This window comes from Osmerus eperlanus, chromosome 23 (assembly GCF_963692335.1).
Source record: "Osmerus eperlanus chromosome 23, fOsmEpe2.1, whole genome shotgun sequence".
Lineage (NCBI taxonomy): Eukaryota > Metazoa > Chordata > Actinopteri > Osmeriformes > Osmeridae > Osmerus > Osmerus eperlanus.
In genome coordinates this window covers 5,281,633-5,305,085 of record NC_085040.1, presented here as the reverse complement: position 1 = coordinate 5,305,085, position 23,453 = coordinate 5,281,633, and the positions used below count along the sequence as shown (strand labels likewise).

General features: G+C 48.5%; 1 protein-coding gene across 1 annotated transcript; it reads left to right on the top strand.

The window, feature by feature from the left end:
- Positions 1 to 9,078: 9,078 nt before the first annotated feature.
- On the top strand, positions 9,079 to 23,018 carry arsj (arylsulfatase family, member J). The gene is made up of 2 exons (XM_062449737.1): positions 9,079 to 10,195; positions 21,013 to 23,018. The coding sequence occupies exons 1-2, from the start codon at positions 9,870 to 9,872 to the stop codon at positions 22,403 to 22,405; spliced, it is 1,719 nt and encodes a 572-aa protein (XP_062305721.1). The 5' UTR covers positions 9,079 to 9,869; the 3' UTR covers positions 22,406 to 23,018.
- Positions 23,019 to 23,453: the final 435 nt, after the last annotated feature.

The window sequence follows — 23,453 nt, the reverse complement described above, 5'->3', positions numbered from 1 at the left end:
AGAAACCTGATCTCTCATCTTGGTTCCAGACTCCTCCGTGGCCACGTTGTGTCTCGACCCTGCCTTTCCTGTCCCGCTCGAGTGTGGCTGTCTTTGGGACCCAGGGACTCTGCAGGCAGCTGGTTGTAGGTCAGTAAGAGTAATCTTCTGACTCCCACTGAGTTGCAAGGACTGTGGCTTTGTCTGCAACGCTCAGGGATTCTAGAATAGATGAGGCGACAGCTAGTAGAACCTGTGGAACCATAATGTTTAAGCACCTAAAATGGGATTTGGTGCCTCAAACATCTAGCAAGGCTACTTGAACTAAAATAAGCTTTTTGTATTTCTTCATTTCTCTATTTTCATGCCCATCCTCCCTTTCATCTCTCATCATCCATTTGGGATAGTCCTCATCACCGGAACCTTCCACCCAAGTCTAAGAGCATTTCCCATGTCGTCGTCATGATTGTACTATCCCACAGCTTCCAGAGAGGAGGAAACCACTCCAATTGTTTTAAGGTTAGGTCAATGAGGGTTTTCAACCCTCGTAAACGGCACGGATGGAGGAGGGGGGGGGCTTTGGGGGAGGGGGGGAGGAAGCGGTGATTCAGCAATGGAGCTCTCTCCTGTTGATCTATCTGTCCCACCCTTCCATCCCCCTCCACACTGACGCAACCACCAACACGCACGCATAAACATACACCAAACACACAGCTGGTTGTGTTTAGCTGTACTCAGAGATGCGTCCTAGCTGTGCCCCTTGTTTTGGCTTTGCAAAACAGAAACTTTGGTGCAAAATGATGAGGTGTTCAGTTAATGACAAGCCTCAAACACCCGCTGTGGGCGATACTGGTTAAGAATGAAGTCATGCTGTTTGGAGACACTGCAGATATGGGTGGGTGAACCACACTCCCCGCAAGCATACTTGCCAAATTACATGCTGGCTTTTTTATTTTTTTATTCTCATGTATTCAAGTTTTATGGATACTCACTTACTCGCAGGACTTACTCTGATGAAGATTCAGATTAATGAGCTGAATTGAGGTCTGCTGTTGACCTAACCAAGGCCCCTCAAACCTGCATGTGGTCTGATAGAGTACTGTATGTTTACATGCATTATACAGTGTGTGTTTACATGCATTATACAGTGGCTTTCTGGGTCATGTCTGATTCCTGTCTGAAACCCACGTCCGCAGATCCATCCCACCCAGAGGCCCAGAAACCCCACACACACACTCACACACACACACACTCACACACACTCACACACACTCACACACACACACTCACTCACACACTCATGCCCACAGCCGTGTTAGTGTCACCGTGGCTCACCATGGCAGTGTTGTGTGTCCGACGAGGACTCCGCTGCCTCTAAAAAAGCCTCTTTTCAACAGGGGCTTATGTATGGTGAAAGAGAGTCAGTGTGTCGCTGGGAAACAGAGCTCATTCATCTAGTGTCAGACCAGCCGAGGCAGCGACCGGCTGATTACAGCCCCGAGTCCACCTAACTCCATACACCTCCACCTGGACCAGCATGCACTGGGGCCAACTAAAAATAGAGCCAGAGGCCCACAGTGGGCTCTCTTTGTGTGAGGTTGGGATCTTGTTAAAATGCAGAGGGACATAATTACCCCGCAGGCCCCTTCTCTGACCCTCTCCCAGCCACGCGACTCTGCAGAGAGAGGCAGGTGGGGGGGGGTGTGTATAGGGTGAGGGGGACTGGTTTATTTGTTTTTCTCTGCTTTTGGGCTGTCTCTCTCCATGTCGCTCCCTCTCTCTTTCTGTCTCTGGTCCTCTGTTTTCACTCATCAATCAATTAGGATTGTCTTGGTGTGTCTCGGAATTAGTATCCCCACCCGCACACACTTTGATTCCAGATCCTTCACAATATCGTTCACCGTTTTCTCCATTTCCATCAATCACCCCTTTTAAACACGTCCTCCTCTCTCTCTCTCTCCTCTCCCTCCTCTCTCCCCACTCAGCGTGTCCTCTATGAGCTGGGGGCGGCAGACCTTGTTATGGTGTCACACACAACAGGGTCTCTGTCCGGGGAAGGAGAGAAGGGGAGAGGGAGGGCAGGTGGAGGGCTGATGTCTCTCTGGAGAGCAGGCAGGTCCAAGGGCACCATGGCTCCTGGTACCCACCGCTAACATCCACAGAAGCCATATCCCCAGAATGGGAGTGACATGCCGTTTTTTCCATTTTAACGGCACCCTTCCCATCACCCGCAGAGAGGAAAGCATGATGTTTACTCTGGCTTCACCGAGGGCTGTCAGAATGACATGACCTGCGAATGAACAGAGAGAGAGAGAGAGAGAGAGAGAGAGAGAGAGAGAGAAATTATATTTGGACTGAAATGCTCACTACTCTGCCAATATCATATGATACGATGTATAGACTAGCATTCATAGCACCCAACTGATCAGCCGGGAGGGAGAGAATGAGAGAGAGAATGAGAGAGAGAGAGAGAGAGAGAGAGAGAGAGAGAGAGAGAGAGAGAGAGAGAGAGAGAGAGAGAGAGAGAGAGAGAGAGAGAGAGAGAGAGAGAGAGAGAGAGAGAGATGGAGAGCGTGATGGAATCGCTGTAACTGCAGTCAAATTACTGTAAGTTGACAGACATCTGTCCTGCGGTATGTTTGACCTTCGACCTATGTGAGGCGAAGCAGGAAGTGCGCCCGGGTCAGCAGTGCTGAGTGACATTTGAAAACACACCCGAGAATGTGTTAAGGTCCTCAAAGTCCCAGACAGGAAGAGAGAGAAAGAAGCTGACAAAAAGGAGAGAGGAGAGGAACAAGGAACTATCAAACGCAATAAAAAAACCTCAGACTCAGCTCGCTGACCCAGGGCTCCGCACCGCGCCCGTAAACGGGACATCCGATGACAACCTTTTACGGCGCCGCGCGTGTCACAGCTGAGCTGCGGTTGACAGCGGCGTCGCAGAGACCCCGGCTCTGCAGGAGCGCTTCAGATTTACGACGTGGTAACAGCGTGTACACACACCACCACTACAGCTCCTTTATCCAGCCGAGGCTGGGGGCTGGGGGGCCTCTCGGCCTTACCGCAGGATACTTCCATGTAAAAACCCGCGGCTGCATATAGCTGTCTACCCTGACGCCTGACGAAAAACGACTCACATACTTCCCCAGTGCAGTAATCCGGTTCTTGGCTTCCATTGAAAAGCCAAACGCTCCTTTTATTACCCTCAGCCTGGTGCAGAGTTTGGCATAGATGCTCTCCAGCCACGCCTAAGCTCTGTTTCAGCTACAGGCTGCAGTGAGTGTGGGGTTACTGGGTTGAGGCGATGCGGACGTCTTAAAAGGTGATGGATGTAAATGCCCCTGAGGACTCATCCCTTCTTCCTCACGCTCACTTCTCTTCATCGTTCTCTGTCCCGGCTCTTCCGGTCATCGCCTGTTTCTGTCTTCTGGCCTTTTCAGTTCTGAGGTGACCTCTCTAACCCCACATCTGTACTCTGTGTGGCTGTACTTTCCTTTATCGCGTTCTCTCCCTTCTCTCCTTCTCCCTCTCTCTCTGTCTCCTCTCCTTGAGGCATTTCCCTTTGTTTCCATTCATTCTGCTTCTCTGCTGGAGTCGAGTCAGGACCCAAGGATCCACCTGGTGCCGCACCAGACATCCTAGCCCAGCCAGGAATGACTCCTTACACTTTCTCTCTCTGTCTTTCTCCTCTCCCAGTCACTTGCCCCTCTCCTCTCTCTCTTTCCTCTCTCCTCACTCCTCTCTTTCTTTCCTCTCCTCTCTCTCTCTTTCCTCCGTCCTCACTCCTCTCTTTCTTTCCTCTCCTCTCTCTCTCTTTCCTCTCTCCTCACTCCTCTCTTTCTTTCCTCTCCTCTCTCTCTCTTTCCTCCGTCCTCACTCCTCTCTTTCTTTCCTCTCCTCTCTCTCTCTTTCCTCTCTCCTCACTCCTCTCTTTCTTTCCTCTCCTCTCTCTCTTTCCTCTCTCCTCACTCCTCTCTTTCTTTCCTCTCCTCTCTCTCTCTTTCCTCCGTCCTCACTCCTCGCCTCTCTCCCTTTTCTCCTTTTTCCTCTCTTTCCCTCCCTCTGGCTCTCTCTCCCTCCCTCTAGGTTTCTCTCATTCTAGTCTTCCAAGTCCTCTCTCTTCTCCTTGCTTTTCTGCCTCTCTCGCGGGGCCAGTGTTTTGTTTATTTTCTTTTACTATACCTCCAGAGGAAGAGAGAGAGAGGCAGAGCTGCTGAGCTTTCAGAAGTTCTGAAGAGGAGAACAGGAGCTCGCGTCGAACCAAAGGGACACGGGACTGGGACCAGGGCCAGATACCGTTGTGCGAGCTTCAAGAGCGACCCTGAACATTTCTCCCCATCAATCCATCTCCCTCACTTTTATTCTGGCGGCCGACGTAAAAGATGACTGACAGCTTTTATCATTCCAAACAGCTGGACAGTCTGCACTGTTCCAGGGCACAGCTTTAAGAGGCTTGCATTGGAAGCTCCGAGTCCTCCGATGGGGACTGTTGGTGTGGAGAAGAGGAGGGGGGGAGGGGGGGGGGGCACTAACTCATGGTGCACCGAGAGAAAACAGGCCCTGTTGATACAGTCATTTGAGCCAACTGGATAACACATTAGGCACTCGCCATGCTAACAGGGGGCTGTGCTCCTGTCCAGCTGTGCACGTGGCCAACGAAACCACACTGGAATAACACAGCCAGCGACCTCCTAATAGATATTGCCTTGTCGTGGGGAAGTCGTTTTTACCTGAGGAGAGCGCTAACTTCTTTATTAGCAAGTCAACTTTGTTTAGTGTGTCGGTGTTAGCTTGCGAGGTCATTGGTGGAGGCGCGGGTTGAATTGCAGGCGTAGCGTCTGACATAATACAGTGAGGAAAGCAGTTTGGGTCGATGTTAGCCCACCTGTGTTTTTCTTCAGCACAAGAGTCCCATTCTCTGGCTACGTCTGGCCGGACATGTCGAAAGTTCAGAGGTCATATTCAGGCTCATATGGTCCTCGAATCAGCCCACTGTTGACTTCTCCCTCAACCTCACTGCTCTAATAGTACCCTACCCTTCTCTCTCTCCATCCTCTCCTCCTCATCCTCCAGTCATTCTCTGTCATCTCTCTCTCTTTCTCCTCCATGGGGTTTTCCGACTCCTACAAATCCTTCTGGACGGTTCTCCTCTCCTCTGTCTCCTCTCGGAACTTCTCTCTTTGTGGAACCGCAGGGCCGACATCCCATGATCTAGCAACACCTTCTGGTTGGACACACGTCAGCCATGCAGTGTTGTAAACTTCCCACTTCAGATTTTGTTTTGTCTGGATGTCCTCTTTTGTTCCAATGGCTGTCATTGCGTGCCTGTTCTAGACAGCTGTGTTATTTGTTGGGAAAATAAGGCAAAGATGAAACTACTCAACCTTATATCAGATACCAGGAGCATGAGGGTTGAGTCATGCCTGTGGGGTGAGGGGGGGGGGGGGGGTTGCATGCCTGTCAGTTAACACCTGCTACCTCAGAGGGGAAACCAAATTGTCTGGAAATATTGTTTTTTCACAAGTTTCTGCTGCTTAGCAGGACCTCTGGATCTGAAGTCAGCCTTTGTCATCTCCACGTCTATCTTTCAAGGTAGTGCCTACGTGCACCCTTAAACTTCTGTTTTAATGAACCCTTAAGTAACTATTGCTATTTTCGTTGTCGATAAACCTGTCAATCTAAATCCCATGAATGTGTCTTATCTCTTTACACCATATTTTTCCATTTTACACCATATTTTCTCTTTTACTAGACCTTACGGTGAAAGGCTGGTGTGCCTGTTTTCATTTAGGTACCTCTGTCACCCAATCACATCCAAACACGAAGATGTCATCATAGGGATAGCGTCCCTGAATTTGCCCACACAGGAACAAACAAAGCCTACTATCTGTCAGCAATGAGAGCTGTGCTGGGGCATGTCGGACCAACATATTTCTGTCTTTTACCTTCTAATAAGTAATGTTAGATGATAGATTCTTTTGGGCGCCTTGCATGACTAGCAGCCTGCATCAAAGTAAAATCTTTAGACAAAAAACATGATGAAGGGGAAAAAAATGTTGTTGGTGAGAACCATGTTTGTTGGTCACAAACTGTCTTCATTTTTAAATTGAGAGAGCTGGCGGACATGAACCCTTGTAAAAACAGCTTGTTTTTGCCCAGTCAGGTCTAATAAAACTAAGAGCTTAAGGTTGACTGCCTGTTATTTTACTTTTAATCAGGCCTTATTAAGAGCTTGCAGAGTCTGTTGCTCATTACAACTTTAACACTCTTGAATTAGCCTGCATTAGGATGGACAGGACAGAACACCAGAATGGTAACTGAGAGTTAATGGATTAGCTGACTCATTTTGTCCAATAGAATTGTCTAAAAGGTACGGGAGTCAATTCCAGATTGCTTAGTTACATTTACATTTTCCATTTCCATTTAGTCATTTAGCAGACGCTCTTATCCAGAGCGACTTACAGTAAGTACAGGGACATTCCCCCCAAGGCAAGTAGGGTGAAGTGCCTTGCCCAAGGACAACGTAATTTGACACGGCAGGGAATCGAACTGGCAACCTTCAGATTACTAGCCCGATTCCCTAACCGCTCAGCCACCTGACTCCCTAGTTCATCCCTAGTTCATCAAACCCACATCAAGAAGATTGTATCGTGATTGTGTGACAGGAATATTATATTTGAATGGGTTAGTTTCATTTTCATTCATTTTTTACTTTACTTAGTATTTTAACCTTCTCCTTTTGGTGGAAAAGCACAAAACTGTCAACCAACAGTTGTTTAAACGGGTAATACTGCTCAAAGCAAGCAATATTTAATCAAGATTTGACAATGACGGCTTGAACATACTTGACATTCTTTCCCTATCTTTCCGTCAGGGTTAGCTACGGTGCATTATGAAGTACAGTAGGCCTAAACTGCTCCACCTGCTCTGTCGGTATTCCCTCTAAGCTACTCTGGAATGTCTGACACAATGACAGTTTGCGGGTGAGTGGCTCTCATCATGAGGGTCCTTCTCACTGGCTCACCGGTAATCTCTGTGTCAACACCCCAGTGCTGAGAATCCTCTGCTTTATCTGTGTGAACACAGATGGGTTGTTGTGATGCCAACCCTGTTAGCCTAAGCACTTGGGAGTGTATGGAAACACTGACATACTGACTGAATGTAGCCAGACGATTAACAGATTTGTATGTGTGGAAATGTTGTTGTTATGACTTGGCAGTAAGAGTTACATCTCCCCCAACAACGGGGACATAATGTAGAACAAACGAAGCCAAACCAAGAGACATGTTCCTATTCAAAGAAACTACCCAGATGAGATTTTCGCTTTTGTTTTGGATGTAAACCCTTATTATTTCAGTTCCCAATCTTGTAAAGTGAGTCACCTTAACAATGAGGCGATTATGCAGGAAGACGGCTCTGTTTGAATGTGCTGTGAGCTCGGGTTCTGAGAACAGAAGAGGGTTGGCAGAGGCCGTCAGTCTGCCTGTGTGTGTTAGTGTGGGGTAGAAGCCTGCATATTTACTGTCATAACCCGGGAAAAAAAATCCTGGAAACAAAGAGATGAAGCTTGCCATCCGTTTTCTTTCAAACGCCAGAGGGAGAGGGATCGGGGGGGGAGATTTTTCTCCAAGGTGGCACGGGCTCACAGGAATCAGTCTGGCTCCTCACGTCCTGGGCCATTGCATCATTTCTGAAGTGAGTCATGTGAGGCCATCCGGCTAGCCACACAGCGAGGAAGTGTGACTGGTGCTCTGGACTGGATGAGTGAGCAGAGTACTGGAGGGCATCTTCCTTTCACAGCAGAGTTGATGAGGTACTGGGAGTTCTCTCACAAAGTGAATGACTCATTCTGCTGGATAGGATGCCCCGGAGTCAAGGCACAAAAGCCCAATGGATCGCTGGCCACTTTACGAAGGCAAAATGGTAATAGGTAATGGGCTGACCTTTGTTAGTGTCGAGCGAGACCCATCTGGACTCTGAGTGACCGAACGGCTGAACGCACGTGCTGCTCAGGTGAGCTCGACTTGCGATAAACCTCGGGAAAGTCGAGGGGCCTTAGCGAGTACAGCCGCTGTTTGTCCTGCGAGGCCTGTGTCCACATCTTGTACCAGCAGACCCAGTTTCTGTCTGTCAACGTTTGTTTATTGAGCAGAAAATGTATTCATTTCTCAGACACCCACGCTTTGGGTCATTAGGAGTGTGCGTGTGTGTGTGTGTGTCTGTGTGAGTGAGTGAGTTCTGGACACATGGAACCTAAGTCTCCATCGGTTTAGCATTGCTCAAAGACGCACACTGTACACCCCCCCGACACCTCTTGCCCAATTCAGTAAGTCACACCAAGCTCTTTATGCACGAGCCCCCAATCATAACAATATCTGTCAAAGTTTGGTGGACTGCATGGCAGTGTCCACTTCTGCATTCCCTTCAAGAAAGTCAACATGCTCGATGAGATAAACCCGGCTGAAGTAATCCTTTCTCAGCACACCAAGTAGGCTAGTCTTCTCTTGAGCCATAACATGGATCATACCAGTATGAAATGTTATCATTTTAAAGCCATAGGCCCAGTTTCCCAGACATGGATTTAACCTAGTCCTAGACTAAAAACGTTTTCAATGGAGATCTTCATTGAAATGTTCTCTTACTCTACGACTAGGCTCAATCCATGTCTGGGAAACTGGGCCATAGAGTCTATTGGTTTCTATATATCATTAGTCCATGGAAAGTCTACACATTCTATGGTGGAGGGAGATATAGATCTATTGTCTCAGGACTGCAACATGTGAAGGCAAGACGTAAAAATATAGGCAACCACTTTTTACGACAGATGAGAGATTACAGGTTTATCTCCTCACCAATGTTTTCTCAAGTTTAATGTCTGTCTCCAGGGTCGACCTATACATCAAATGTCAGACTTCCAGGACTGAAAATTCAGAAAACACATTGAGCTTCTTGCCCAGGAGTCCCGAGTAGGCTAAACATGTCATCAGTCACTCTCACGTCAGGACAGTTGTAACTCATTTGAATTATTCGTCTCCAATTATTTAATCACTGACAGAACCAATAGGGGTGCACTTCTCGAGTTAAATAAATACACTGAGAAGAGACCGCGCGTTTGGGTGACACATAGGCACACTGGGCCAGTGTCAGTCATGCATGATTGAACACACTTGTCTTTACTTTCGCGGTAAAGTGCAGTGGTGCAGCACTTCAGTTGAGAAGAGAGAGCGCACACAAGGGATAGGCTCTCCGCTGTATACGTTCATTCAGAGCAGCTTGAGAAGGCGGCACTCACAGCTTGGAAGGGATAGGACCGATTCATTCTGCACAGCCAGGCGAACCTGTTTCACGTTTTATGTCATTTCTCTTGGAATATTTTTGAGCCGTTAGCTGAGAATTAAAAGCAAGCATTTATCGGATATTGGTCTGTTTGGAACAAAGACTCACAATCAAGTAACTTCAACGATAAGTGTGAACCGTTTTAGAACTTTGGCATCCAGTGTTTTGGGATTCTTGTGATTTGCAACAGTACCAAAACCTCCTACAGACCGCGACCGAAATTAAATGCATGTTTTCTTTTTCTGCACACATAGTTGGAACTGAAAGGTCATCGATTGGTTGTATTTCCAATTTTTTTGTCAGGCTTTTTTGTACGGTTGCCTGCAGACAAACTTGCTGTGGAAGAATAGGACACTGACTATAATGCGAACCCAATTTCCAAGTGTTGCTGTTACCCCCGAACATGTACAACGTGCCACCGCACACAAGCTTTACCCATTATGACAACCAGCAACTATGTAGCACTTTTCGATGTATCAGAAAAACATAGTTTCTTCATTTTAAGGGTGTTAGCAACGATGTATCAAATTGTTCAATTTTGACGAGACGCAAAAATGCACGCGTTGAAGATAAAGATGTTTCTTATTAGTGTTCTGGCGAGTTTACTGATGTTCTCATCTTCAACGAGAGGCTATCAGATGTCTTGGGAAAATTGGAATCAGAATTTGCGCAACCGGGTGAATGAACTGGACAAGACATCTACACAGCCTCACATCATTTTCATTCTGGTGGATGACCAAGGCTTCCGGGATGTGGGGTACCACGGATCCGAGATCAAGACTCCGACGCTGGACAGGCTGGCCGCGCAGGGGGTGAAACTGGAGAACTACTACGTCCAACCGCTCTGCAGCCCTTCTAGGAGTCAACTCATGACCGGCAGGTGAGTTTCTCTCGTCCAATTTCTGATATACATTTGGATAAGGGTAATTGTCCATCTACATATCGAGAACTCCATGTCAACGGCATTACAAGCTGGTGGGACATCTAGTAGCCCAGTATACCATCACAGCAACAGGAAAGGAGGTGTTCAATACCAATTTGTTTATAGCAGATCGTGTGATTAACTCCAACCAAGCGTGCAGAGTTTACACTTTTTTCATGGTCTTATGGGGTAATGACGCACAAAATCCATTAATTCTGCTGAGCGAGCACAGCGACTACTACAGAGACAAGAGCATTTAGTCTGCTTTTGATGCCATAAGCTGCAAAGAAGCACCCCACCACTAACTACTTAACTGTTTGCAAGTTGCAGTCTCTGCCCCCCCCCCCCCCCCCCCCCTTAGCAACCACCTTGTTTGGGTCCAGCAGCAGGGAAAGAAACCAACGTATCAGAGAGCAGGGGAGCTTGATTGCGGCTTGGCTTTGTAGTGTGCTCGGGTTTCGCATCAGCGCTTTTCTGTTCTCTCCGTCCTCTGGGGCTCCAGGAGATGGTCTGGGGGGGGGGGGGGGGCTGCCCACATCTGTTCCACTCCTCAGGAGACAGGGACGTCGCTGGGCACCTCTCCTGGCAGCCGTCCGGGAAAAATAAGGAGAAAAGTGCCCCTGCGGCTCTCTCTACTCCACCCCTGGTTTGCTTTCACAGCAGCAGGAGAGGGGTAATGGTGGCGTCCACAGGGAAAGGGAGGTGGAGAGTCAGTTATGTTCCCAGACTACTGCTGAACGGGCGATGGGAGTGGAGGGGGTCGATGCGAGGCTGCATCGGCCCAGCTGCGATTAAAACTAGACGGTTCACCTCCCAGGTCGAGATTAGAATTCAAGGAGAGGGTGTGCGGGGTTTGTTCTGTGTTTGTTGGGCGGGAGTGCACAAGTGTGTGTCTTCATGGTGTGTGTGGATTATTGTGTGTGTGTGGCTATCTGAGGGTTGTATGTATAAATCTCAAAGGCAGATGAGAAGCTAAAGAGCTGTATTGTCATGTGTAGTGAATGAACCATCCTGGATTGATTTCCATTTCATGACTGCAGCAGATGGCCACCACTGTCTAGTCAGTGATCCATCCCCTCGGAGCATTAAAACGTCAACGTTGATGTTTCTCCTCCTTTGCGTGCCGCGCCTTCACCCCCGAGATGTTTGGCACGGCAACCACCCGAACACATCCCCTCAGCTCTCAAAATCAACATTTTGTTTATTGAACCCTCATTGTAAGTCGTGTCTCTGGCCCACTGTGTGTATCAGGTTCTCTCAAATGTCAACACGTGGACTGGTTTCTTTGCCTCATTAATATTCTGATTTATCCAGGGGGCTGAAGCACTCTTGACAGGTGAAAATAAACATCCTGATGGCCCAGAGCACAAGCACATGTAAGGTCAGGGTGAGGTCAGCTCTGCTTTTTTTGTCTGGAGTGACGTGATGTATGTTGTCTGGTGGCTTTTACAGTGGTGAGGAATAACTGAATTCGACCTCATCTAATGTGTTTTCGCTGTTTGAGCCAGATGCCTTCACAATGCCGGGAAGATAAGATGAAGAAAAATAAGAAGTAACATATGATAACAAGCACTTGGAGTTGGAACAGCAAACCAAAAAAGCCCAAATGTGAGAATTCATCTTGCAGGAGAATCCTTAAAGGAGACTTTCTGTTGTTCAGTGCAACTGCTTCAAAGGGAAAAAACACACATTTTCAAGGTGTTGCCTCTCCATGTACAAAGGCTCCCCTGGCAGTTCTGGCCACCATCATTCTCTTTAAGTGAATATTGGAACGTTTGGAAGCATATGGGAGATATTAATGGTTGAGGATTGCTTTGAATTGACCCATAGTACTAAGACGCTGTACAGCCAGTGTCGTCCCAGTCTCCCTCTACACCCTCCTTCCCTGTAACACAACACCTCGCCACTGTGGAAAGGCCTTGCTGCCTCGCACACACAGACCCCTGGCCTCCTGGCCTCGCACACACAGACCCCTGGCCTCCTGGCCTCGCACACACAGACCCATGGCCTCCTGGCCTCGCACACACAGACCCCCTGCCTCCTGGCCTCGCACACACAGACCCCTGGCCTCCTGGCCTCGCACACACAGACCCCCTGCCTCCTGGCCTCGCACACACAGACCCCCTGCCTCCTGGCCTCGCACACACAGACCCCCTGCCTCCTGGCCTCGCACACACAGACCCCCTGCCTCCTGGCCTCACTGCCTCAAACACAGAGACCCCCTGTTTCCTCTCCTCGCTGCCTCACACACACAGACCCCCTGTTTCCCGGCCTGGCTGCCTCGCTGCCTCGCTGCCTCACACACACAGACCAACTGTTTCCCGGCCTCGGGGGGTCCGTTCCCGGTGACCCGCGACCCGATGGCAGCACGCGAGACTGACCCCAGCATTGGAGCGATCACAGGGCTTCTCTGAAATGAGTATATCAGTCCTCGCCTCTTATCCCCTCATTGTGCTCCCTGGGCAGGGTCAGGAGAGGAGGGGGTCTGGAACTGAGGAGACATGGACAGAGCAGAGGGAGCCTCTGTCCGGCTCTTGTTCTCACAGCAGTGAGAACACTTGATCCTGGGGCACCCAGGTGGCTCACCGGGTAGAGAGAGCGAACCACGTAGGCTTAAGGCCTTACTGCAGGGGCCCTGGTTGGGTTCCAGCCCGAGCCCTTTTCCGCATGGCTTCCTTTTTCTCTCTCCTTGCCTTTCCTGTCTCTCTCTCTTAACTATCACTCTCAAAATAGATAAAACACCCCCAAAAATGCCCCCCAATATATATATATATATATATATATATATATATATATATAAAAAAGTAAACCCTTGATCCCTGATGGGAGCAGGGGGAGGGACTGCTATGCTATACCTGGCCTCCCGAAGTGCTGCATCATCTCAGCTCGACCTCTCTGGTTCTCCTCGAGGGTGCACAGATAAGATGAGGCTGCAGCTAAACCTTCCTGTCTGAGGTGCTGTGAGTGACTGCAACTCCACGAACCCTTACTGTACTGGCAGACCTGCGTCGTGGAGTCATGCCAGCGAGAGGTCAGAGGTTGCTTTCACTGGCAGCGGCCTTGCAGCCCTTTTTGAAAGTGGAAGAATGCGGCCTATGTCTGGGGAATGCTTGTTTGACGGAGCGAGACAATGCTCCAGACCAGGTCTTTTCGGAATTGGCCCCGCTTCAGACACAAAGGTGGTTGCGATGATGGAATTTGCCGGAGAAGTTTCGTAAACACACTTCTGGCATGTCCAGATATGAGCGTCTCGGCGCTGGGGCGACACGACAAACGTGCCCAGACAGAGCAGACGTGCGGCCTGTGCTGAAGGTTCTCTTCCTGGACGGGGGGGGGGATGAGGCATCTGCAACCGACACGTGATTCTCTACTGGCTGTATGCAGCCTTTCTGGATGGGTTACAACACCACAGCTGTTTGTCAGATAGCTGGGAAAATTCTTTAAATATGTCTACTGTACTGTCCCACTTTAACGCTTGATAGCATTCTTCAGTGTGTTACACCCCTATGTGACTAACGTTAATAAACCTGGGTGAATAAAAGTATGTACTTTGACCAGTTCCAGGGACACACTTCATCTGTGTCTCTGTAGATCCTCGCTTCTCACAAGGACGGCCCCAGTGGTCGCTCTTGACAACCTGCCAAGCAGGGAAAACCGCTGTGAGGCTAAATCAAAATGTTGCTATCAGAGGCCTACATCTCTGATGAACTGCCGTCTGTCAGCAAACAAATGATTAGGAATGCGGCCCCAGGGTCCCCGGGGTGTTCTGGGCGGAGCGGAGAAGATGGCCAGCGAGGATAAGAACAGGACGTCCAAGAGCACCTCTGTGAGGCGGAACATTGTGCTGCTGTGGTACTGACCGCTGTGGCTTGTAACTCTATCGAACCGCAGCTTGTCGTTTATTTGCCCGCCGCTGCTCCTCTCGCCTCCGACTCTCGCCCTATCACGTCTCGCGCCATCACCTCTCGCCCAGAGCCATAGAAAAAGAGAGTTGCGACACTTCCATAGACTCCCATTGTTATCGAGGAATGCGGAAGTAAAGCGTGTCACATGCGACCTGTAGTTCCAAACATTGCATTTTCCACCGTTCAACCCCATTCATTTTCAGTGTCTCCGAAGCAAGTTAGCTGGTAAATTGATGAAAATCCTTCATTTTTTCATATTTTTACCACCACATATCAATTGTTATTAGTAGTATTTCATATAGCTAGCTTTAGATAAAGTTTATCGTAAGATTATAGCTTGTTTGATTCGAAACGCAGTTAGAGCTAGACTGTAGGTCTAGCTAGTATCTAACATAAGCAACACTTTTACTGAAGCTAGCTAGAGAGCATGTGTATCATAACCAGAAGTCAGTTGGCTTATAGTCTGTCGAATTAGTTCTAATTATTGGCGTTCGTTGGCATACAAAGTAAGTCTTCTATATATAGCTCTTATTAGCGTAGTTAGTAGAGCTAGCAACAATGAATTGCAAATTAAGTGGTCAGAAGCAAGTTAGCTGGTAAATTCACGAAAATCCTGATTTTTTTCATATTTTGACCACCACATATCAATTGTTATTAGTAGTATTTTATATAGCCAGCTTAAGTTAAAGTTTATCGTAAGCTTGTTAGATTCTAAATGCAGTTGGAGCTAGACTGTAGGTCTACGTAAGCAACACTTTTACTCTAGCTAGCTGTACATGTATCATAGCCAGAAGATCACCGGATCACTACAAACAAAAGGAGTGGAAGAACACAGGACATATTGTACAATAAAATGTTTTATTGAATGCAGTTGGTTGCCTTGTTTATTCTGTTCTATTTACCAAACTCCTTTCTTGTCTTAAATTGAGCAGTTGCTGGTGATGGTTAGATTCAACTTGCATCAAGTACTACAAATATAAGTGTTGTTAATGTGGTAGGCTAAATTGTAAGTGGGCTGATGAATAAAAAAAACGTTTAACAAGACCCATTTACTTCAACCGTCTAAGGTTAAACGTTAAGTGGAACAATATAGTCCTCATTAGGCTACTGTTTGGTATGTACAGTATGGTACAGTACCGTTTGTACAGTATGGTAGCTAGCATAGCCATTTCTAGCTCTGCTTCACAATATTGCGTTATGTATAAGTTCATGTAATACATACATGTTAATAAAGTATCAGACATACATGATACAACACACCAGTAACCAATTGACATTATGTGTTAATATACCGAAAATGTCCGTGAATCGAGATGGTGCTGCCGTCTGTCCCGCCGAAAACCATTCAAACAGGTTGACAGTAGTGGGGGTTTTGTTTAACTACAGGGAGCTACCGGAACCACGTGACAAAAAAGCTCTAACTTTTTTCCTGTGTTTCACTGGCAGTGAGTGTTCACAATGTTGTATTTCACTCCATTCTACACCAAACACGTCAGGGAGGACTGCCTTTTGTAAATACGAGTCTGCTGAAGATAGCCAGAATATCGGATTTCTTTAACCGAGCCTGTTTCATTCATCATTTGCCTGAGAAAGCGACTTCCGTTGGCCAGCTTCATTGAAAACCATTCAAACCGGTTGACAGCAGTGGGGTTTTTTGGAACTACAGCGAGCTACATGAACCACGTGATCACGTGTCGGCGAGATCAAAGCGTGTCGCAACTCTCTTTTTCTATGGCTCTGCTCTCGCCCTATCACGTCTCGCCCTATCACTTCTCGCCCTATCGCCTCTCGCCCTATCACTTCTCGCCCTATCACGTCTCGCCCTATCACGTGTCGCCCTATCACCTCTCGCCCTATCACGTCTCGCCCTATCACGTCTCGCCCTATCACCTCTCAGCCTATCACCTCTCGCCCTATCACCTCTCGCCCTATCACCTCTCGCCCTATCACCTCTCGCCCTATCACCTCTCGCCCTATCACGTCTCGCCCTATCACGTCTCGCCCTATCACCTCTCAGCCTATCACGTCTCGTTTTCCTCCTCTCCGCCTGTGGGCTGTCGTCTCATCTCTCTCGCCCCCCTCCAGCTTCTCCGAGGATCTGTCTCTCTCTTCAGCACCTCCACCCACACCGCCACACGCTATCCAGAGGCACCGGCTTGGGATGATGATGATGATGAATTGTTCAAGTGGGTGGTTGAGGGTGTGAGTGTTTTGATGGAGGAATTCAGGGGGGGGGGGTGCAGAAGCCGGAGGTGAGGGTGTGTATCCCGAACACGAGTGAAGGAATCTGCGGTGCTCCTGGTTGGTAGAGCGTGAGGGGAAAGGTCGGACGAGCGCCAAGGGAGAAGAGGAGCGAGGCTGTGAGGCTGCGAGGCGGTGCAGAGATAGCTGTGGCTGAGCGAGGAGGGGAAAGGAACAGAATGAGAAAGTGAGCCACATCGCTTCAAGGCTGAATGTGATTAGCTGCAGAGAGCCTGCTTATTCGAACCATATGTGGGGAGGACGTGGAGCACTTTAACATGGCTTGGCCCCTGCGCTTGGCCCAGTGAGGGTTTGGAACTAGAAGTCAGTCTCTGTGGCGGTGTAGTAGTAGTAGTAGTGGCAAATGGCACTTGCCTTGTGGGGACTGTGTGTGATTGCTGGGGCTTGCTGATTTGTGTAATGGAGTGTGTGATTTAATTGGCTTTGTGGCTGAGCAGTTGTGTAAACAAACTGGAGCGATATTGTGATTAAAGGGGTGTTTGAGATTGTACAGTAACTTGAATCTGATTTGGCCCAGGTTGAGACCCTATACCGTTTTAAAGTATGATAGGGGCGAATGGGTGGGGGTGCCAACAGCTGAAAGTCTTTTCTTTTGCTTCCGTTCATGGCGTCAGACCAAGCTTTTGTTGGACGTCGGAAGCAGCGACGGCCCACCTTTGAACCTCGACCTTCAAACCCTAGAGCCCCTTAGACGCCTCGCAGGGTTTTAATGAGAGTCTGTAAATCAGCTCTAGCAGGACGCGGGGAGGAGCGGTGGTGGACGGGCCCATCTCAAACACGGCAGTTATTCCAGTCATCGCTTTCAAAGGGGCCCATAAAGGCTCGGAACCGTCCTTCAGCAACACCAGACACACCATCAACGTCGATGGTTCCCCTCGGAACCCCCCTTATCTCAGAGAGGAACTACAGGTTCCTCAGGAATGCATGGAGTTCCAGCCTGTACAAGTCACCATCAGCATCCTACAGTTGGATGGTTGATCTGGTGAAAGACGAAAGCAGGCACGCCTTGATCTCGTCATCACACTACACTACGTGAGGTCTGGCACCTAGACCAGCTTATTTTTTTATGACAAATAAAAGCGAATCAAGTAAAGGGTAAAACGTTTCACTTGGACTCTAACGGAATGTATACCAGTGATCCGTTTCTGACAAAGAGGGGAGATAAAGGGGCAGAAAACTTGAACGTTTTATGACCATATGAGGAAGGCAAAACACAAACTTAACTGCTTGTGAAGAGGGTTGGACGGATGCCTTGTGATGGAAAACGAACCGTGGTAGGGGTGTTTACTCTGCAGTTTGCATCGGGACCCAGGACCCAGTCTTCAACAAGTCAGTTGCGTTGAGAATATAGACAGTTGGGTTATACAGCAGGGTGAACAGGTTCGGCTCTGTCATTGTCAAAGCCCCCCATGCGTTGTGTGCCAAGATCCCATGGACTTTCCCAGAGCTTGATTGTGTGTGTCTTCGTTGTGTGTGTGTGTGTGTGTGTGTGTGTGTGGGTGTTTATCCACGGACAGATGTGGCTTCTCTCTTCCTGCCCAGCCTGGTATTAGATCATCATACCACTGGATTCATATTGCACAGTCTAATGACATGCAGTCAGCACAACAATGAGGCCTCTATCTCCTAGTGTGTTTGTTGTGGGGTAGTGGAAGAGGCTCTCCATCTCCACATGAAACGCACACAATGGTTAGCGTTCCCTCATTTCACATTTCGTTCATTTGGGTCGGCGTCATGTCGCCGGCTCGTGTTCCTGCCCTCTGTGATCCCCCCGTCAAGTGGAAAAGGCTGAAATTGGATTTCAGGTCTCACCGCTTAAATGTCGACACTTATGCGTCCGGTGATTCATTTGAAACCATGTGGTCCTCTTTTGACGCTTCCTCGGAAAAACTCTCTCTCCCGCCCCCCACACACACACACACACACACACAGATGTGCCCTCCTGAGAACACATGCGATAGGGACATCAGGGATATGTATCCCTTTTGGTGCCATGTACACATCCCCCTGCTGATTCGAGCTCCGTAAAGTCCACCCTAACAAAGCAGCAACACTCCTCGCCAGGTGTGTTGTGAGTATTGCTACCATGGCGACAGGCGCTGAGACACATCTGCCGTGCAGTGGTGGAGGAGGAGCCTCGCCCCCTCCCCCCAGGCATGCTGTTCTGGAGAGGGGGGAACCATTACCTTCTTAGCTGGCCTTCTCCCCCGGTGCCCATTAGCTAATCCCTATGCTGTCATTTTACATGCAAACACTAGAACACACATAAACATGCACACCAACGAGACAGACACCAGGAAAATGACACGCATACGGATATATTCATATATGGATACAGGCAAGCATGTAGACAGACATTCACTATTATCCAGATGTAAGTTTGCAAACCCTGGCATGTGTCAGTGTGACGGGTTGATGTTGTGTCCAACTTTTTAAGTCAGTCACGTTTAAGTTGGAAGCCTTCAAGAATGTTCCGACGTTTCATCGAACTAAACCGTGTTTTAGTACTTTTCAGTTCCTCCAATTAAGGATTAGCCGGCTCCCTCAAATATCTGTAGCTGTTTGCTATAGAAACCACTGTAATATCAAGGACAATAGGTGCCTGAACAGTTATGCCTTCAAAATATGCTAGGGAACACATGGATGTCAGTGTGTGAAGAAGCTATCATGTGGCGGATGGTTGACGCTCCCAGAATTAAACTAATTCCATTAGCACGCTGTGCTCTCCCACATATCACTTTGAAGGTTAAGGAAACTTAGACCAAACCGAACCTATAAATTACCTCAAGTACAGCGCAATGACCAACCCAGCTGTGGTGCGTGGAGGGCCGTGTGTGTTCTTGTGCACGTGTTTGTGGGAGGCGGAACAGCATGAGGACCCCCCCCCCCTCCTCCCAGCCAGGACTCACACAGGGCCACGCCGCCTGCCCAGCCTCCACATCTCAACCGCAGGGTACATACAGGGTACTCGCTCACCCTGCTCTTTTCACAGTAGCAAACAACCACCTTCTCTGCCTTTCCCAGAGCAATGGGTGTGTGTCGTGTCCTCCTTTAGCAGTAGGAGAGAGATGAGAGAGGGAAATAGGGTAAGAAGGAGACTGGTGTTTGTCTTCGCTTTCTCTAAAAGCAAAGTCGAGGATCCAGGCAGAGCTGAAGTCAGTGGTAGTTTTTTTTGTTGTAGTTTTCTTCCCCCTATGTAGACGCCTTCCAAAATCTCAGGTTGACTCACTTTTGAGCCAAGACAGGCAGGCTCCTATAGACACTGGCAGACTCTTTAAAAGACTGCCTTGTCAGCCATAGGCAGCAAAGCCAGAAGGCACTCACTATGTCATTGTATGTAAACGTAACTTGGCTCTATACATTGGATTACTACTGAAACTCTACAGTGGCTCCTTATGATTGATGGCAGCTAAATATGTGGTAATAGTACGGTAAGAGTACTATTACCACATATAGTACGGTAAGAGTACAGACATTGCCTGTGGTTATATCTTTTTGGATATAGACATCAAGCTTCTTGTTTTCTTGTGGACCCAACCATTCATACTTTTAGTTGGGTCTGAAGTTTGTATAAAACACTGTCCTTTTCTGTTTCCCAAACTGTGTTTTTTCAACAGCATTTCAAAGCCAACTTATCTATCACTGCCAAGATGGCGTCCACATGAAAGCAGCTTCGTCAGCTGAAGGTCAACGCTTCGTCTCATGCCTCCTTCTTAGTAACAGGTTTCCAGTTCCTGCATAGGAGCTCTGGGAAGAGCTTCCACCACAACATCCTCTGCCATGTTGGTCTTGGACATGTCCTGTCAAACACTGTGGACTTGTGTTGCCAGGTTTAGGTTGTCAGGTTGCACACTTAAAGTATCTGTCCGTTCCAAACCGGCTTGACTTGGACCGCATCCATTGTCATTAGAATGGGTAATTCACAGTGTAAAACTTTTATACAAAGCATTTTCTGTGCAGACTACTCGTCTGTGAAAGGGTTCGTTGTGCAAGTGAAAAAATGGAATCAGACATTTTGCTAACTTATAAAAGGATACATTTTAAAGGGGATTACCATGGTCTTGGGACTGCGTTTGGTGCATTTGATTGAAAGTCATACAGTAGCACATTAAAGTTTTTCAAAGATTCTCCCGCTCTGTATGCTTGTCTAATTAGTAGTGACCCTGTGGAACTCAATCCACTGCCATTCAAGCATAGAATTTGCAGGAAATTACAGTTTAAACTCAGCCAACTGATGACTGTTAAGAGAGGAACATCAAAACACCTTTACAGTGTGTGTGTGTGTGTCACACGCTTGTTGAACTTGAAACTTGAACACTCATTACCACACATTGCACTAAACTATACAACGGTCAGATGGGACGAAACTACATGGGGAAACAAAGTGTTTTTAATGCTTGATGACTTCCTGTGTGTCTGCCTTCTTACTCTTTTTCCATCTAAGGAATATGTATGGCTTTGTGTTGAACCTATGCAGTTCTGGTAATGTCAGTATGGGTCTTAATGACGGTCGTGGGCGGAAAAAAGAAGGCTCAAACCGTGTTCTTTGCTCCGCTTTCTTCACCCGTCATCTGACATTAAAACAATGCTGTCCCTTCTGTCTTCCAGGTACCAGATCCACACAGGCCTCCAGCACTCCATCATCCGAGCCAGCCAGCCAAACTGCCTGCCCCTGGAAAATGTGACCCTGCCCCAGAAGCTGAAGCAGGCGGGCTATGCCACCCACATGGTGGGCAAGTGGCACCTGGGCTTTTACAAGCGCGGCTGCATGCCCACCCAGCGTGGCTTTGACACCTTCTTCGGTTCCTTGCTTGGCAGCGGGGACTATTATAGTCATTATAAATGCGACGGCCCAGGTATGTGTGGGTATGACCTCTACGAAGGGGAGGAGGCGGCCTGGGAACAAGATAGGGGCCTGTACTCAACCCTGATGTACACCCAAAAGGCTGTGAATATCTTGGCCAATCACAACCCTAGGAAACCTCTCTTCCTGTATCTTGCCTATCAGGCGGTCCATTCCCCTCTGCAGGTTCCCGCCCGCTACCTTGAACGCTACAAGTCTATCCCCAACCCCCACCGCAGGAAATACGCAGCCATGGTTTCCTGTTTGGACGAGGCCATCCACAACCTCACGCTGGCCCTGAAACGCCACGGTTTCTACAACAACATGGTCATGGTGTACTCTTCGGACAATGGTGGCCAGCCACTGGCCGGGGGAAGCAACTGGCCTCTGAGGGGAAGCAAGGCCACCTACTGGGAGGGGGGCATCCGGGCGGTGGGCTTCGTCCACAGCCCCCTGCTCCTGAACAAGGGCACGCGGTGCCGTGGGCTGGTCCACATCACCGACTGGTTCCCCACCCTGATCGGTCTCGGGGAGGGGACCCTGGACGAGGACCTGAACCTGGACGGCTTCGACGTGTGGGAAGCCATCAGCGAGGGCCGGCCCTCCCCGCGCCAGGACATCCTCCACAACATCGACCCCATCTACACCAAGGCCAAGAACGGCTCCTGGAAGGCCGGCTACGGCCTCTGGAACACGGCCATCCGCGCCGCCCTCCGGGTGGGCCACTGGAAGCTCCTGACGGGGGTTCCTGGCTACAGCGACTGGGTTCCCCCGCAGACGTTCTCCAATCTGTTGCTGACCAACCGCTGGCACAACGAGCGCGTGCGCTGGGACCGGGGAAAGTCCGTCTGGCTGTTCAACATCACGGCCGATCCCTACGAGCGTGTGGACCTCTCACTGCGCCACCCGCACATCGTGAAGAAGATGCTAATGCGGCTAGCTCAGTACAACAGGACGGCAGTGCCCGTACGCTACCCGGCGAAAGACTCGCGCTCCAACCCGCTGTACAACGGAGGGGTGTGGGGACCCTGGTACAAGGAGGAGCGCAAAGACGAGGAAGACGAGAGGGAGGTCAACCTCCTCACAAACCACCTGGCGAAGACGCGACGGAAGAAGGCAAGGAAGCAGAGGAGGAAGGTGGAGGACTCGCCTTTTTAGCGACGGCCTTACTTTCGTTTTGTGACGGTGCTTTTTTCTCAGGGATTGATACACACACTCTGTCTGACAGGACAGTTCTGGTTATTGGACTCTCGCTCATTTGACAGGCTTTCGAACTCAGATTTTGCTGTACCGAGACTCACAGAAATCGGGCGTACATTTGCCTCATTAAGGACGAGACCCACTTTGATTGAGCACTACTGTTAGCCTCAACAACGAAGACCTCAGAAGTGTTAGAGCATTGAAAGAATGTTTATTTTTTTAAGTTTTGCATGCTTAAACTTACGTGACCTTATGATTGTTCATAGATTTATTACATTTAGGTATGAAGAAGAAATATAATTAACATTTGCTGACAGCGGCATTATTTTGTCGAAAGTGAAAAATCAAAGACTGGAAAAAATAGTCTTATTAAATTAGCTGTTGATTGCAGTGTTGCAAGATAATATAACCAGATTTATATCTGAACTAGTGAGATTATATTTACTTTTGTTTTACGAGCAAAGTCTGTCTGTACTTAAATATCTTCTCCTCCATAACCCCTCCTTAGGTCTGGCACCAGTCCAACTTGAATGTAAAACAAACTAACTAAATAAAAGCCCCATGACAAAGATCTCTCTTTCTCCAACTCTTTCTTTCTCTCCTCTCTCCCTCTCATGGTCTTTCCTCTCTCTCTCTCTCTCTCTCTCTCTCTCTCTCTCTCTCTCTCTCTCTCTCTCTCTCTCTCTCTCTCTCTCTCTCTCTCTCTCTCTCTCTCTTACTCTCACTCACTTTCTCTCTCCCTCCCCCTAGACATTTATTGAAAGTTTTATCAGACCCAATTTTCTCATATTTTTGGCTGCAGTTCATGCTTTGGGAAAGGGACAGGGTCTGCTGCACACTTTCTTTGTGCTGGCGCGTGGCTACTTAGTACCTCTTTACTTTAGTGGAAAATACTATAAAGCCGAGTTTCACCAGTGGGAGAGAGTTAACTCCTTTGATGACGATGTTAAACGTTTTAGGTTGGTCCGTTTCAGCGCTTAAGCGGTGAGGGCTGGAGAGAGTTCAA